Source organism: Tachysurus vachellii, chromosome 6, assembly GCF_030014155.1.
Source record: "Tachysurus vachellii isolate PV-2020 chromosome 6, HZAU_Pvac_v1, whole genome shotgun sequence".
Taxonomy (NCBI): Eukaryota; Metazoa; Chordata; class Actinopteri; order Siluriformes; family Bagridae; genus Tachysurus; species Tachysurus vachellii.
Window position 1 is genome coordinate 30,217,355 of NC_083465.1, and position 17,500 is coordinate 30,234,854.

Consider the following 17,500-nt stretch of genomic DNA (forward strand, 5'->3'; position numbering starts at 1 on the left):
GGGGGAGAAACCTGGTTCTCAGTGTGTAGCTTAGAGAGCAAGTATTCAGACATGCGCAGTACAGCGGTGTCCTCGCGCTGCTTATATACACCCACACGTCACTAGGTGTTTACAGGACGGTAGATTGTTTATATATAGTTTCTAGTTTCATATATATACAGTTTATACGTGTATTATATCACACAGGTGCTGTTATAATGTCTAAAACGGTGATATCACTTCTGTATTTTACATTTCATTTCGCTTTAAACACAAGAAACCGAAGCGTTACGTCACTCCTGAAGACTCGTCCTCTGATTGGCTGCTGCTCGGTCCTTCAGCTCGAGTTACAAATAAACTTTATTATCTTTTATAATGTTCCTTATGTGTATATTAATGTGGTGTTAAACACCCAACACACAACTACACGTTGATAAGAGAAGGTGTTTTTTATATATAAACAAATAGTGCATGTTTCGTCGTGTCTGCTTTTTAATTGTCTAGTGTGAAGTGCATCTGTATAGTTATTATTGTTCTGTACAGTTATTATTATAGTTCTGTACAGTTATTATTATTGTTTTGTACAGTTATTATAGTTCTGTATAGTTATTATTGTTGTTCTGTATACTTATTATTGTTGTTCATGTTTTTGTTGATTGGTAAATCTAAATAATATACAATTATAATTAATAATAATAAAAATAATAATTGACTAAAAGCTTGAAGACTTTCTCCCCTGTTTGTTGTATGTGTGTATATGAAAATAAAAACTTTAAACAGTGTTTTAGACTCATGGTATCTTTTGTACATCGCTCTGGATAAGAGACTCTGTCACATGCTGTAAATGTAAATGTATACAAATATTATTACTACTAGTACTAATAGTACTAATCATCATCATCATCATCATCATCATCATCATCATCATCATCATCATCATCATCATCTTTTATTCATTTCTGCCCCCTTTTTCTCTCTTCCTCATGAGGCAGCAGTGACTAAAAACAACAGACTCCAGGAACTATAAAAAAACCAAAACAGATTGTAGGAGTGAACACTTACACAACCTTTTTCTGTGTGCTTATATAAGACAGAAGCAAAGGAAGGAGATAGAGAAACACACACAGCACCAAGCAGGACCTAACAACTACAGCGAGAATTAGGTAAAGGTGTGTATTAACATACTGACAAAAATAATACCTGCTCTGAAAGTGTGGATGTAGTGTGAATGTCTTACAGCATGGAGATGAAAAAAGCTGTGTTTATATAGAGCTTTATAGGACCGAGTCATCCATTCTGACTATATATACAAACAGGTTTCTATCTAAAACTTTACAAGACTTACTAGGAGTTTTATTTACATTTACATTTTTATTTCTGCCTGTTTTTACTCTATAAAGCAAATTCAGCTGCATTTTAAACTTATACAAGTTCATATATCAATAAAGTCTAATGCTGATATTATTCGTTAGTGTTAGTTATTAATTATAAAACAAAACGTTTTTACTTTTTGTGTCTGATATTGGACTAAAAGGTTTATATTACACCCCAGGAAGCCTGGAGAGGAAGATTCAGGTTATATCAGGTTATATATATTTATTGTGTTATTATTGTATTATGATATGAATTATACAGCACTATACAGAATGATGTAAACCAAAGACGGTAAAAAAAATACTTAATTTAATGTTTCTATAAGATAATTAATATATATATATATATATATATATATATATATATATATATATATATATATATATATATATATATATATATGGTGGGAGAATGCTTTGACTCAGAATATATTTTATCCAGTTTACACTAAATCTAAATTCAATTAAATATCAGATCAATATGAACTTCACAATGAATATCACAAACCACATAGATAACATTTTTATAAGAAATACTGATATAAAAAATCTGTTATGGTTGTGTGTGTGTGATGATTTGACTGTGGTACTAATAATAATAATAATAATAATAATAATAATAATAATAATAATAATAATTGGTTTTCTTTCTTAATTCAGGTTCAGGGTTGAAACATTGCAGATTTCCTCCAGTCTGTTCAGTAAATATTTATTAATATTAGAATAATTGTCGTTTACGTGTACAGCACTGCACAGACGCCCTTCCTTATCATCCTTATCTCTGCTGGGAGAGAACGTCTCCTCATGCTAGCACAAACAGTCCACAGTCATGATTACTCTGAAATGACACCCTGGTAGAGACGAGCTGGAGGACGAGGGCTTTGTTCTGTGTAGGTTTAATGTTTTAGTGCTTTACTTGTTTACACTCTGCAGTCATTTATTTAAACTAGAAAAACAAAAACTTCAGCTTGAATACACTGTGTGAGCTCCTTGGAGTTCTTTAGTTTGCTCACAACCTGCTGAGAGGTGTATTAGCTGCGTGACCCTGACCAGGATAAATTAATTCCTGAAGATGAACGAATTACTTTTTGAACAGAGGGGAGTGAGACACTAGATCATTCCTAATTTTCTGCTTTCATTCCCTCTGCTCTTTAGGAATAAACAGTGAAGGCGATGTCCTACACACTCCCAGTGGTGCTCTTGCTCAGCTTTGTCTTACACACACCGACGCTGAGTGAGAAGCTCACGCTGAAGCCTCCTGAGCACGAGCTGTTCAATGGCTCTCTGTACGCCACATGCAGGATGAAACCCAACACCCGGCTGCTGCCGGGAACGCCCCGAGTGTACGGACACGTCCTGTTTAAACAAACTGGCCCACAGGAGAAGTTACAGGTGATGTTCAGGCTGTATGGTCTGCCTGACTATTACTCAAAGTCCAGAGCAATACACATTCACCAGTATGGAGATCTCAGCGAGGGCTGCATCTCCACCGGTGGCCACTACAACCCAAACGAAGTCAACCATCCCCATCATCCGGGTGATTTCGGAAACTTTATAACCCGCAATGGGAAGATTCGACGGGCTGTAACCTCCAAAGCCACTCTGTACGGTGGCACCTCGGTGCTCGGTCGTGCCGTGGTGATCCATGAGAAGGAGGACGACATGGGACATGGAGGAGATCCAGGAAGTCTTCTGCATGGGAACGCAGGAGCACGACTGGCCTGTTGTGTGATCGGAATAAGCAGTTCCAAACCCTGGAATAAAACCCGTCACTAAATTAATGTGAAGTTAAATCTGTACACACGTCTGAGCATCTGATGGTCATTCTGTTCATGTCGTGTTCATTGGGAGGATATAATGATGTCATGATTAGGGAAACTTGGATAAAGGAACAAAGAAACTACACATCTTACTACTTACTTTTCTTCTATTTCTAATTCTCCCTTATTACTCATTATTTTGTCTTCTTAACATGCATTGTTCCTGTACGTCTACATCCTGTTAGAATGTCCTCATTCAAATGGGGCTGTGATTTTATTACATCATGAAGATGTGAACTATATAATAAGTGCAGAATTATTTTGTGTGATGCATCTAAATAGTTTACATCTTAAACAGTGACAGAATTGTTAAAAGATTCTTCTTCATCATTGTACCAATTAAATCATTCGTCACAAACTGATGTAAAAACAAATGAACTGTCAGTTCAACGTCTGTGTAATTGTGCCGTTTCTCTTTTAATCCAGTTTAGTTCACTTTTAATGTGTAATAAATAATGTGTGATTCAGGATTTGTCTGTGTTCGTCTGTTTATGCCTCTCCTCGAACATGACCTTGTGTTATCTTTATAAACTCTGGGTCATGTGAAGATCGTCTCCGGTCATCTGGAACATGGCGATGTACAAAGAGAAATACAAGCTATAGTTTATATTACAAGTGGATTTGCAAATTGCATCGTGATCGTTTCCCCGTAAAGACGTATTTTAAAAAGACGAGCCATGTGTCAAATAATTATAATACATTATAAACAATACGCAAGGCATAAAATGATTAATTTGAGCTTATAAAATAATCTGGTACTGAAAGAATTTATAATAACTTAATATACTAATGGTCAGAATCTAACACCATTCTGTAGACCAGAGGTCAGTAACAGGCGGACCGCGGTCCGGGTCCAGACCCAGAAGCTGTCCAATCCGGACCCGGACCTAGAGCCAAAACAAAAGGTTATGATTTAAAACTTGACGAAGCATTTCTATTTTAACCGGCGCAGCTTTTGCAGACTTTACTGTAAAGGTAATGGAAACGCACAGACCAATCAAGTCTGTGTATTCCTGAAGTAAACACTGTGACTCAACAGTGCGAGACAGATGAGGGAGAATTAAAGTAAAGTTACACGTGAAGTAGAAAACAAAGGGAGAGAAACAGGCGAGTGAGACGGAGAAAGGGAAAGAAACAGACACGTGAGACGGAGAAAGGGAGAGAAACAGACGCGTGAGACGGAGAAAGGGAGAGAAACAGACGAGTGAGACGGAGAAAGGGAAAGAAACAGACGCGTGAGAAGGAGAAAGGGAGAGAAACAGACGCGTGAGACGGAGAAAGGGAAAGAAACAGACGAGTGAGACGGAGAAAGGGAGAGAAACAGACGAGTGAGAAGGAGAAAGGGAGAGAAACAGACGAGTGGGACGGAGAAAGGGAGAGAAACAGACGAGTGAGACGGAGAAAGGGAGAGAAACAGACGAGTGGGACGGAGAAAGGGAGAGAAACAGACGAGTGGGACGGAGAAAGGGAGAGAAACAGACGAGTGGGACGGAGAAAGGGAGAGAAACAGATGAGTGAGACAGAGAAAGGGAGAGAAACAGACGAGTGGGACGGAGAAAGGGAGAGAAACAGACGAGTGAGACGGAGAAAGGGAGAGAAACAGATGAGTGGGATGGAGAAAGGGAGAGAAACAGATGAGTGAGACAGAGAAAGGGAGAGAAACAGACGAGTGGGATGGAGAAAGGGAGAGAAACAGACGAGTGAGACGGAGAAAGGGAGAGAAACAGACGAGTGGGATGGAGAAAGGGAGAGAAACAGATGAGTGAGACAGAGAAAGGGAGAGAAACAGACGAGTGGGATGGAGAAAGGGAGAGAAACAGACGAGTGAGACGGAGAAAGGGAGAGAAACAAACGAGTGCAACGGAGACTGATTTCTGTTCACACGTCACACTTCACCAGAATGTCTCATATTATGAGGCAATGTGAAAGACAGTGTCTCTCTCAATGTGAAGACAGCGTCCCTGAGACAGCTTTCCCAGGTCTGAGTGAAGTAGCCCTATACATCCTGACCATGTTTGGCTCTACATACAACTGTGAGGCAGCTTTCTCTACAATGAACATAATCCAAACTAAATATGGTTCCAGGGTCACTAATGAGCACCTCCACATGTGTATGAGAGCGGCCCTGACTCCATTCAAGCCCAGGTTTAACCCTAACCCTAACCCAAGCCCAGGTTTAACCCTAACCCTAACCCAAGCCCAGGTTTAACCCTAACCCTAACCCAAGCCCAGGTTTAACCCTAACCCTAACCCAAGCCCAGGTTTAACCCTAACCCAAGCCCAGGTTTAACCCTAACCCTAACCCAAGCCCAGGTTTAACCCTAACCCAAACTAGAGCTCAGTTCTCTCACTGAGATATAAAAGGGAAAGTTAAGCACTTTATTTAAACATACACAATTTTCACATTTTATTTATTTTCTCTTATTTTGAAATGTAGCCCTACTTTTATTTATTTAATGAGAGAACGTTATACATATCTACAATCATACATATGTTCAGTTCTATGTTACGTGACAATAAATATTGTCAAAATGTTTTTGAATTGTACTGAATTTATTTGATTTGACAGTCAGGTATTGATTACCTGTAGATGTTGATACAACTACTAGGCTACTTAAATATATATCACACTAACTAGTGAGACTTTATGATCTTCCGGACCTTTGCTTCAATAAATGTTCTCTTACTGGACCTCTTTAAATTTTAGTTGAATACCTCTGCTGTAGATCATCTACATACAGATCATTTGAACGATCTCACCCGAACGAGTCCGACTTTTGCCGATCGTCTTTCCCGAGTCCTTCCCGAAGATCCCCGATCATTGCCGATCTTTCCCAAACACCGCTCGCGGACTCTATCGCCCCCTGTGTGTATTTGTATGTATTACATTTCGAGAATGGAGGAACTTGCTCTAAAGCTCAGTGCGGATGGCATCCAGAAAAAAGTCCTTTCTCCTGGAAAAGGGGAAATCCCGGATTATTTGGATGGCACAAAGGTAAAATGTGTAATCGTGCAATATTTAAAGGAATATTTATAACGATTAAAGGCATTAATTCCTGAGTGTAACGCTACAAAGCTAACCGGCTAACAGACCTAGCTAGCGGCGCTTGGCCTTCATCACTGCCTTATTTATACGTAAACATTCGATGTAAAAGGTTTTATGATGTCTCCTGACAGACAGACACTTTTATCTACCTGTCTGTTAGCGGTTAAATACTGAGATGAACAAGTTAGCAGTGTTGCTAATGGACGTTAGCTAGATGCTATCAGATGCTATCAGATGCTAGTTATAGATAGCATTGTGTGTAATATAAATAAATAAAAAACACTGTTTAGTAATTATGATGTGCAGAAATAGTCAGATGTAGTTGTAGTTTGTGATCCTGTACTTTATGTTTAAATAATAATAATAATAAAATCAGTATTAATGTTCAGGACATTAATCCCCTGCTGTATCTAGAATGAAAAAATACAAAAATAGTGATTTTATTGAGGTTTTATTGAGGTTTTATTTATGTGACTCATCCTGTACTATTTTTGTCTTTAATTGCTCTTTAAAGTATAAATATGCTCCGCCTCCTGGAGCTCAACAGAAGCACACAACATGGTTTGTGTCAAACACAAAAATTTCCATGAAATTACTCGATCCATAGTTTGTCCAAGACGAGGAGAAAATATCACATCTGTGGAGCGAATAACACATTTTTATTCGTTGACCTGTTTTGGAACTGACTCGTTGAGTCGACTCGTACTGGTGAGTCAAACGGTCAGACTCACTGAAAAGAGACAGAAATCTCATCACTAATTCTCACTAAGATGTCTTTGTGGTTGATTAGCTTAAATCTCTCACTGAAATTCTGAGAGAAATCTAACCTTACAGTAAATTCGGTGAAACATAAAAACTGATGTGACAGTTTATCAGCAGCCCTGTTTTTCCTTTTCCAACATAACAGCACTGAATAACGTGCTTTAATGATTTATCGGGTGCCAATATTTCTGGTGTTGCTTGTGTGTGTTTTCCTGCAGGTGACGTTTCATTACCGCAGCAGCCTGTGTGACGGCACGGTGCTGGATGACTCCAGGACCATGGGAGGGAAGAGTAAACCCATGGAGCTCATCCTGGGGAAGAAGTTTAAGCTGCCCGTGTGGGAGTGTGTGGTCAGCACCATGAGGGTCGGCGAGATCTCAGAGTTCACCTGCGACGTCAAGGTACGTGGTGTGGTGTGGGGTGATGTAGTGTAGTATTCCTGTCACGCTCATACTCAGTAGTGTTTTCTGAGTAATTGCTTACACAAAAGTAAGCAAACACACATTAAAGCTGTATGAATGCAGAAGGTTGAGATTTGTTTCAGTCTTGTCCAGTGAACACTCAGTCATATGTGCTGTGAAAGGTTTCTAGTTGTTTATTTGTATCGTCTCATCCCTCTGTGTTTTCTCCTCCAGCACACGTCTCTGTACCCTCTGGTGTCTCGGTCTCTGAGGAACATCAGCAAGGGTAAAGATCCTCTGGAGGGACAGAGACACTGCTGTGGCATCGCACAGGTCCACTCTCACCACTCACATGGACACAGAGACCTAGAACAGCTCCAGACCAACCCTCAGCCTCTGGTCTTCACCATAGAGCTCCTGGAGGTGTGTGTGTGTGTGTGTGTGTGTGTGGACAGGGATTAAAGTGTCGTATTTTAGTATAAGAAAGGTGGAACTCTTAGTTAATGTTAGAGGAGCTCTACATAGATCTCTAATAGAACTACACCATGTTATAAACGTGTGTGTGTGTGTGTGTGTGTGTGTGTGTGTTGCAGGTTTTGCCTGCAGGTTCATTCGCTTTGGAGACATGGGCAATGACGGACGAAGAGAAGCTGGCCGCTGTGCCACAGATTCATGAGGAAGGAAATGCACTCTTCAAGAAGGGAGACACGGCAGGAGCTGCAGAAAGATATTATAACGCCATCGCCTGCCTGAAGAACCTACAGATGAAGGTACAGAGAGAGAGAGAGAGAGAGAGAGAAACATTGACATTTTCTCCTCACAGTATATAACACTGATGTATTATTATGATGTGTATATAACCCCAATTCATGTGTAATAACAGCTTATCGTTAGTCATTAATGTTAATAATCATTTTAAATTCTAATGTTTGTGATTAATTAGTTAAGTTTGTTTTCTGTGCGTGTGTGTGTTTAGGAGCAGCCAGGCGATGAGCCATGGATTAAGTTGGACATCATGATCACGCCGCTGCTGTTGAATTACTGCCAGTGTAAACTGATCCAGGGCCAGTACTACGAGGTGCTGGACCACTGCTCCTCTCTGCTCAACAAGTATGAGGGTAAGAGACTCAGCTCAGAGCTCAGTCCGGGGGGGGGTAATGTTCACACACACACTCACACACACACCCTCTCTTCCCCTGCAGATAACGTAAAGGCGTACTTCAAGCGAGGAAAAGCTCACGCAGCCGTGTGGAATGAAGCCGAAGCCCGAGCTGATTTTCAGAAAGTTCTGGAACTGGACCCTTCCCTTGGGCCGGCTGTGAGCAGAGAGATCCAAGTTATGGAGAAACGGATTCGAGAGAAGGACCAAGAGGAGAAAGGACGCTACAAAAAACTCTTCATCTCTGGTAGCACCTCAGCAGCAGCTACTACGGTCTGTCACAGAGACGCAGTAATACTCTGTGTGTTGTGCTGTTACAGGAAAATAATCAGCTGTGTTCTGTTTCAGAGCTGAAACCAGCGGAGACGCTTCCTGTAGTCGTCCCTGAAGAGACGCTCCGTTACTGAGACGCTGTAACACCTGAGCACATGAACTCTTCACCATTACAGCACGAGCAGCTTTCTTCATTTATTTCACACATACACACACACACACACACCTTTGCTTATTAACACCTCACACTATTACAACACAAAAGATCCCTGCAGTGTAACTTGGGCTGTGTCCCAAACGCTAAAGTTCTTACAAGGCAGCATGAAGGAAAGGGCAGAGTGTCACACTGTGGTGGTGACGCTAGATGTGACCTCTAGCATTTGGGACACAGACAGACACGCCCCCTGAGACAGACAGACACGCCCCCTGAGACAGACAGACACGCCCCCTGAGAGACAGACAGACACGCCCCCTGAGAGACAGTCAGACACGCCCCCGAGAGAGACAAACACATGCCCCGAGAGAGACAAACAGACAGACACGCCCCTTGACAGACACACCCGAGAGACACAGACACGCCCCCTGAGAGAGACAAAGACAGACACACCTCCTGAGAGACAGTCAGACACGCCCCCGAGAGAGACAAACACACGCCCCGAGAGAGACAGACACACCACCTAACAGACAAAGAGACAGACACGCCCCCTGAGAGACAAACAGACACACACCCCGAGAGAGACAGACACACATGCCCCCTGACAGACAAAGAGACAGACACACACGCCCGACAGACAAAGAGACAGACACGCCCCCTGAGAGAGACAGACACACACGCCCCCTGACAAAGAGACAGACACACCCCTTGACAGACAGACACACCCCCTGACAGACAAAGAGACAGACACGCCCCCTGAGAGAGACAATCGTATACAAAGTCCTCTAACGCCTTTCTAACGTAATACTTTCTGTAGTAATCCTGTGTCTTTCCTGATTTCTTTTTGTAATAGTTTTTGTATTTACATGTACACGTGTATCTTATCTTTTAAATGTATAAACCATCACGTGGTCACAAATATTGCATAGTAAAGGTAATATGTACACACGTGGTCGGGGTGGACAACCGGCTCCTGTATCGACATCCTCATCGTCTTCTAAACGTTTTTAAAAATATATTTTTTTCAATATGGAATTATTACCAAAAATGTTATTGCTCTTAAAAGCATTTATAATTCACACTACACTTCCTGTGGGTTTTCTTTAATATTTGTTCCAACTTCTTAGTGATGGTAAATATCCTGAATCGTGATGTTTGTGTGTAAAGATGTTGAGAATGAAACTACAAGGTTGTGATGATGTTTCCGTACCGACTCAAAGAATTATCCAGCGACCATCTGCCAAGACACATTAACTCCATTTATGGGATTGTTTATGCCTTGTATGACTGTAAAGATCCGCATTTATGTTATAACTAAAGCCAAATAAAGAAAATGCCAGGGAAAAAAAAGTAAACTTTTTATAGACGTGTCGTTCACATCCGACTCTCGCTTACAGTCCTGACCGAATGTCCTGGAACAGCAAGGTCGCTCTTATATCCCAAAGACCAAAGTTTCAGATCAGAAGATATAAATAAGGGCTGATTGATGGACCAGAATGTCAGCTCTCATGTCCTGATTGAACAACTTACTACATACACATTTTGTATCAGACGACACTTTTTGAGGTTTCACTTGTTCCTTCCTTCAGTCTCCTCTTCAGGAGGTGAAATGCTGCTCATGTGTGTTCAGGTCTTCAGCTGGTAGTGTTTACTAATATACAAGTACATTTATAAAACTAAATTTAATGTGTTATTAAATGATTTTTAATAATAGGGGAAGTCATGGCCTAATGGTTAGAGTTTGTCTCCTAACCCTAAGGTTGTGGGTTCGAGTCTCGAGCCGGCAATACCACGACTGAGGTGCCCTTGAGCAAGGCACCGAACCCCTCCAACTGCTCCCCGGGCGCCGCAGCATAAATGGCTGCCCACTGCTCCGGGTGTGTTTACGGTGTGTGTGCACTTTGGATGGGTTAAACACAGAGAACAAATTCTGAGTATGTCACCGTACTTAGCCGTATGTCACGTCACTATTTTATTAATATTTAATTATCTATTACAAAAATATTTTATCCAGCAGGAACCTTGTTCAAGTAATCTATTAGATTTCATTGATTTATTTCATTGAAGTCAAAATAAAACAGTGAAAATTTATCTAAATATCCAAAGTGTGGAGAGCAGAAACAAACGTGTTCGATGTTTAATTGTAAAACCGGATTTTTATTCTTTTTTTTTTTTTGCATTTAAATACGGAACTGCAAAAGGTTTGAAATTACAAAAGCAATTATGTGGAACAGAAGTGTGTAAAAGTCTGTGTGTGTGTGTGAGAATAAGAGAGATGGAGAAGAGTGGTGTGTGTTATGTGCGAGCGCTGCGCTCGGTTTCAGCTAGACACTCTCTCACTAGCGCTCGGGCGTGGATGATTCCTGAAACACAAACAACAGGCATTTCATGTTTTCTCTCCATCAGTTATAACACTATCATATCAATATTTTTGGGGAGTAAATTTTTCTGCTCCTTTTTAAGCTGTTAGAGGACAATATTAGAGTAGAGTGTAGTTTAATTATAACAGCATGACACTGTGTGTGTGTGTGTGTGTATACGAGAGAGAAAGTGGTACCTCTCTTCAATCTCTCCATGGCACTTTTACTGCCGGCGTATGTGGGCCTGATCTCTCGACTCATTTCCTCTATAACAGACAGCAGCTCGCTGTAGGTTGAGCCCTGAGACACTTTCACAGGCTGAAATGTAAAAAAAAATTTCCTTGAGATTTCACTCACTCATTCATCTTCTACCGCTTATCCGAACTACCTCGGGTCACGGGGAGCCTGTGCCTATCTCAGGCGTCATCGGGCATCAAGGCAGGATACACCCTGAACGGAGTGCCAAACCATCGCAGGGCACACACACACACACTCATTCACTCACGTACTACGGACAATTTTCCAGAGATGCCAATCAACCTACCATGCATGTCTTTGGACTGGGGGAGGAAACCGGAGTACCCGGAGGAAACCCCCGAGGCACGGGGAGAACATGCAAACTCCACACACACAAGGCGGAGGCGGGAATCGAACCCCCAAACCTGGAGGTGTGAGGCGAACGTGCTAACCACTAAGCCACCGTGACCCTCCTTGAGATTTCAGTTCTTTATTAAATCTATATTTAGAGGATTAATCACACCGCTGTTAAAAACAATACAAAAGTGCGTCACCACACGTTTATAAATGTGTATACTATAAAACAAAAAAGTTTGTATTGACAAAAATCTAAATTTGAATGACAATAAATGCGATTTTTAAAAAAATCAGCTAACAGATGTTTATCCTCAGGTCGAATCCAGCGAGTTATGGAAAAAAAAAAGCATCATATCACGATACATAAGATCTATTCTGTATTTAAAAAGAAACAAGGAAGAAATTATAGGACCCTGTCAGCCATTTTGTTATTATGATACAGATATCTTATTGATCACTGATTATTTTTGAGATCTTCATGCACCTGTACAAAGCCCATGGACGGTGGACCGAAGTCGCTGAACACCGGTCTGAAGGTGGAGGCCGAGGGTAGAGACGGAGACGAGCCACAAGACCCTGAGACCAAGAAGTAAAAGGTAAAGACACTGAGGTTATAAACACATAACTGAGCTTGTAGGAAGCAGTGTACCCCAAATATCTGATTACAATCACAATTTATATTTGTTAACCCATGAGCAGAGAGGTATGGTGTACCACACTGAAGGGGAGAAATGTCACGGCTCATTATTGATGCGTGTGTGTGTGTGTGTGTGAGAATATCCAGTGTCTGCGCTCTGTAAGTCAGAGACAAAGCTGTAACAGTTTTATGACGCAGTCCCTAAGCAGCGTGACAGAAAACAGCATGTAGTTGTAGCTGTAATGAAGAATCCAGAGACGACAAACACGGCGCGTGAGGAGATGTTCAGTACGAGCAGTTTGTGAATAAGAGTCATGGGATGAGCAACAGGACAGTGATTAGAATGACACCAACAACTCCAGGGTACAAATCTACAGACTCCAGGTGACAAACACTGAACAGAGATGGGTTTGTTTTTGGGAAGTGTGTGAACTCATGAGCATGAAGCAGCCTCCTGTGTGATGTTGTGGTCTGGATAATAAACTAACACCTCACTGTGTGTGTCATGAAGACATTTACATTCTGTCTGACTGACTGACTCACACACACACACATCAGAAGTTAAACTGTATGAATGAAGATGATGATGAAGGTGCAGTGATAAGAGCAGCTCACCTGGAGGTGTGTGATTAGAGCCTGCAGGAGCTGGAGCGATGGGTTTATAACTCATACTGAGCTCAATAAACTGCTCCGTGATGTACAATCAACTTTTAACAATGTTCACACACACACTCACTCACTCACACTCTCTCTCTCACACACACACACACACACACTCTCTCTCTCTCTCACACACACACACACACACACACACACACACACCTAACCCTAAAAGTATCGCACAAAAACCCACTCGTCTGTCTTTCTCCTAGACACAAATATACATGTGTCTCCTCATTCACACCAACACCAATGTTAATTAAAGTGCTAAGCTAAGCTAAGCTAGGCTAGGCTAACCCCTTCCGCAATGCTAACAATGCCGCTAGCAAACGGCTAACACTTATTCTGCTCACTAACTATATTTATACGTTTCTACAGAAAGTACAGTGATAACGTTCCCATTTATAACCGAACTCTAATTAATATAAATTATACCGGTTAAAAACAAACAAATAAACAAACAGACAGAAGAAGAAAAGCGAACCGAAGCTCTGTCAAAAAGCCGAAAATGGCAAACCACAGGAAGCGGCTCGCGCATACGTGTTGGAGAAATGCGTGGTGACGTCACGACGTCGCATGTGTGTGTGCATGCGTGCGTGCGTGCGTCGCGAACAAAACACAAAACAAACGAATCTTACTTCCGGATTTGATTTACTAATTACTATTATTTTATTTTATTTATTTATTTTATTTATTTTTGTCAGTTTGTTTTATTGTGATCTCTGTTTGTTACTGGCTATGCTCAACCTATGACTGATCATTGTAATGTTATTTTGTGATTTGATCATGTACCTTGTTTGTTTGTTTGTTTGTTTGTTTGTTTGTTTGTTTGCTTATAACTGCTTACAATAAAAAAAATTGTTGCTCAGAGTAAATTGAAAAAAAAAAAAAAAATCTTACTTCCGGGTTGATTTTTTACTGTTAAATTTAGTTTAAACTTGAATTCTTTTGTTATTGACTTTTCTCTCCACTTAATGTCTGTTACCATTTACACAGTATACTGCAAAACTCTCAGATCTTTATACTTTATACTCAGATTATACTTTTTAGGGATTTGTTTTTAAAATGTACAAAGTAAAAAATAATAAATAAATAAATAAATAAAGTAATGCAAATAAAAGGCTTAATTGATCACTTTATTAGGAGCACATTTAAACCTACTCATTTATCAGCCAATCACGTGACTGCATTTCTGCTCATTAAATCATGTGGCTGGTCCAGCGGTCCAGGCGCTGGGTTCCTAATCAGAAGGTCGGGGTTCAAGCCCACAAGCTGCTGAGACATGTACGTTGGGTCCTTGAGCAAGGCCCTTAACCTCACCTGCTCCAGGGGCGCTACACAATGGCTGACCCTGCGCTCTGATATGCGAAAACCGGGAAGTCGTGGCCTAATGGTTAGAGAGTTTGACTCCTAACCCTAAGGTTGTGGGTTCGAGTCTCAGGCCGGCAATACCAAGGCTTGAGCATGGCACCGAACCCCCCAAACTGCTCCCCGGGTGCCACAGCCATAAATGGCTGCCCACTGCTCCGGGTGTGTGTTAACGGTGTGTGTGTTCACTGCTGTGTGTGTGCACTTTGGATGGGTTAAATGCAGAGAACAAATTCTGAGTATGGGTCACCGTACTTAGCCGTATGTCACATTACTTCAAATTATGTGACATTGCTGCTCATTAAATCATGTGGCTGCATTTCTGCTCATTAAATCATGTGGCTCACATTATCATTCTGTACAATTGTTGTGAGCAGAAGATTCCTTTCCTGTCAGCCAAAAACACATAGCTGAGTTACAGTGGGCACATAAATGGTAGAGTCTCAATTTGGCACCTACAGCATGAATCCATAGACCCAGCCTGCCTTGTGTGGGCTGTTAATACCAAACATGAACAAGTGAATGTCACGGTCGATCTGAGCGTATTTGTGTCCATGTACACATCTTTATGGACACAATCTAGCATCTTCTAATGGCTACTTCCAGCACGGACATATGCACCATGTCATAAAGCAAAAGCTGTCTCGCTCTGCTTTCATGAGCATGATGATGAGTTAATGTTCTTCAGTGGCCTTATCAGTCACACTTTTGGGATTATTTTAATACATTTGTGTTTTTGAGTTTGTTAAGATTTCCTCCATGTTATTAACCTTCTGGTTGTTTTATCAGGTTCATCAGTAACACCAGTGTATATTTGCTGGTCACAGATATAATGTATTGCACTGAGCAGCTCGTGAGCCCCAGTGAGCAGTGTTTACACTAAAAGGTTTCTCAGAAAGATTCCACTACTACTGATCCTCTTACACTTATCTCATTCTGAATATTTAATGAAAGCACACAGAACATCAGTTTCCAGGAGAGAATCTAATAGAGATGAAAATAATCCCTGGCTCATTGAATCCATATAAGAAAGAAAAAAGACTAAAACTTCTTTGTTCCACTGTGTGCCACTGACATTAATCCTTTCTTTACAAAAATGGTTTGTCCTGTTAGAACAAATCCCACATTTTAAAATCTGTTTATAATCCACGTGGCTTGAATAATATCACAGCGTTAATAAGAGGCTTCCTTCACCACATCATACACACACACTGACACTGGAGACTCCTTCACCACATAATACACACACTGACACTCGAGACTCCTTCACCACATCATACACACACTGACACCAGAGACTCCTTCACCACATCATACACACACACTGACACTGGAGACTCCTTCACCACATCATACACACACTGACACCAGAGACTCCTTCACCACATCATACACACACACTGACACTGGAGACTCCTTCACTACATCATACACACACTGACACCAGAGACTCCTTCACCACATCATACACACACTGACACTGGAGACTCCTTCACCACATAATACACACACTGACACTCGAGACTCCTTCACCACATCATACACACACTGACACTAGAGACTCCTTCACCACATCATACACACACTGACACTGGAGACTCCTTCACCACATCATACACACACTGACACTGGAGACTCCTTCACCACATCATACACACACTGACACCAGAGACTCCTTCACCACATCATACACACACTGACACTGGAGACTCCTTCACCACATCATACACACACTGACACTGGAGACTCCTTCACCACATCATACACACACTGACACTAGAGACTCCTTCACCACATCATACACACACTGACACTGGAGACTCCTTCACCACATAATACACACACTGACACTCGAGACTCCTTCACCACATCATACACACACTGACACTGGAGACTCCTTCACCACATCATACACACACTGACACTGGAGACTCCTTCACCACATCATACACACACTGACACTGGAGACTCCTTCACTACATCATACACACACTGACACTGGAGACTCCTTCACCACATCATACACACACTGACACTGGAGACTCCTTCACTACATCATACACACACTGACACTGGAGACTCCTTCACCACATCATACACACACTGACACTGGAGACTCCTTCACCACATCATACACACACTGACACCGGAGACTCCTTCACTACATCATACACACACTGACACTGGAGACTCCTTCACTACATCATACACACACTGACACCGGAGACTCCTTCACCACATCATACACACACTGACACTGGAGACTCCTTCTCCACATCATACACTATGTATTTATATCAGTGGAGTGTGTATTATAAAAAAAGAGTCAAACGTGGAATTTAAAAATGAAATAAACTAAAATATAAAAAGATTTACAATATTTAGTATATTTAAAGCCATATTTTAGGTTTTTTTCTTTTTCAGTTTTATTGAAAATATAATATTAATAGTCAGTATGTTTTCCTCACAGCTGAATAGAACGCCATTTATTATAATATTTTCAGATTTATCCACGTACTGTTGTGTGTATGTTTTAGTGTTAAACACTATATACGGAATAAAAGGAAGTTTTTTCCGACTCAGTTGCAGAACATCGTCGCGCATGCGCATTGAGTTGAAAACGCAAAAGCCCCAGTCATGCTGGTGTGAGTTCCTGCAGTGCTGCATCCTGTCCCAGGGACTCGGGATAAACAGTCCAGCTTCCACAATGACCGGTGCAGCTCACACTGCTCCTGTGCGACTCTTAGTCCTTGTCCTGTTGTCGTGCTGTGTGAGCTGCTCAGGAGGAAAGCGTGTGTTTAAATGTCCTTCAGGATGCACCTGTACCACGGAGACCATCATCTGCGTCGGATCATCCTTCATCCCCAGGACAGTGCCAGCAGACATCAGCTCTCTGTAAGAGTCTTTCACACGT

General features: G+C 41.3%; 4 protein-coding genes across 5 annotated transcripts in view; 3 read left to right on the forward strand and 1 right to left on the reverse strand.

The window, feature by feature from the left end:
* The first annotated feature begins 1,029 nt into the window (after positions 1 to 1,029).
* On the forward strand, positions 1,030 to 3,645 carry sod3b (superoxide dismutase 3, extracellular b). 2 transcript variants are annotated; one of them, XM_060873229.1, is made up of 2 exons: positions 1,030 to 1,148; positions 2,508 to 3,645. In XM_060873229.1, exon 2 carries the CDS (start codon positions 2,526 to 2,528, stop codon positions 3,126 to 3,128), a length of 603 nt encoding a protein of 200 aa, XP_060729212.1. In that variant the 5' UTR covers positions 1,030 to 1,148; positions 2,508 to 2,525; the 3' UTR covers positions 3,129 to 3,645. The 2 variants fall into 2 exon arrangements, with proteins under 2 accessions (XP_060729212.1, XP_060729213.1); XM_060873230.1 differs by having other exon boundaries at positions 1,030 to 1,142.
* A 2,382-nt stretch (positions 3,646 to 6,027) lies between these two features.
* aip (aryl hydrocarbon receptor interacting protein) lies at positions 6,028 to 9,309 on the forward strand. Its single transcript, XM_060873231.1, has 7 exons — positions 6,028 to 6,167; positions 7,199 to 7,381; positions 7,616 to 7,804; positions 7,975 to 8,151; positions 8,358 to 8,499; positions 8,584 to 8,813; positions 8,889 to 9,309. The coding sequence occupies exons 1-7, from the start codon at positions 6,051 to 6,053 to the stop codon at positions 8,892 to 8,894; spliced, it is 1,044 nt and encodes a 347-aa protein (XP_060729214.1). The 5' UTR covers positions 6,028 to 6,050; the 3' UTR covers positions 8,895 to 9,309.
* A 1,794-nt stretch (positions 9,310 to 11,103) lies between these two features.
* On the reverse strand, positions 11,104 to 13,754 carry cdk2ap2 (cyclin dependent kinase 2 associated protein 2). The gene is made up of 4 exons (XM_060871471.1): positions 13,174 to 13,754; positions 12,406 to 12,497; positions 11,525 to 11,645; positions 11,104 to 11,330 (listed from the first exon to the last, which is right to left on the reverse strand). The coding sequence occupies exons 1-4, from the start codon at positions 13,226 to 13,228 to the stop codon at positions 11,263 to 11,265; spliced, it is 336 nt and encodes a 111-aa protein (XP_060727454.1). The 5' UTR covers positions 13,229 to 13,754; the 3' UTR covers positions 11,104 to 11,262.
* Positions 13,755 to 17,278: 3,524 nt separating this feature from the next.
* lgi2b (leucine-rich repeat LGI family, member 2b) overlaps positions 17,279 to 17,500 on the forward strand; it is a 7,356-nt gene continuing 7,134 nt past the window's right edge. Inside the window, exon 1 of the mRNA XM_060873232.1 lies at positions 17,279 to 17,481. Within this exon, the coding sequence (XP_060729215.1) occupies positions 17,294 to 17,481 (188 nt within the window). The 5' untranslated portion in view covers positions 17,279 to 17,293. The remainder of the gene's footprint in view (positions 17,482 to 17,500) is intronic.

Excerpts from the sequence above, each read along its gene's own strand:
- cdk2ap2 (XM_060871471.1), bottom strand. The coding sequence starts at position 13,228 with ATGAGTTATAAACCCATCGCTCCAGCTCCTGCAGGCTCTAATCACACA. Across the intron at positions 12,498-13,173 it reads CTCTAATCACACACCTCCAG|GGTCTTGTGGCTCGTCTCCG; the intron begins GTGAGCTGCTCT and ends TCTTGGTCTCAG. Across the intron at positions 11,646-12,405 it reads CGTCCATGGGCTTTGTACAG|CCTGTGAAAGTGTCTCAGGG; the intron begins GTGCATGAAGAT and ends TTTACATTTCAG.
- aip (XM_060873231.1), top strand. The coding sequence starts at position 6,051 with ATGTATTACATTTCGAGAATGGAGGAACTTGCTCTAAAGCTCAGTGCG. Across the intron at positions 7,382-7,615 it reads AGTTCACCTGCGACGTCAAG|CACACGTCTCTGTACCCTCT; the intron begins GTACGTGGTGTG and ends TTTCTCCTCCAG. Across the intron at positions 8,500-8,583 it reads TCTGCTCAACAAGTATGAGG|ATAACGTAAAGGCGTACTTC; the intron begins GTAAGAGACTCA and ends CTTCCCCTGCAG.
- sod3b (XM_060873229.1), top strand. The coding sequence starts at position 2,526 with ATGTCCTACACACTCCCAGTGGTGCTCTTGCTCAGCTTTGTCTTACAC.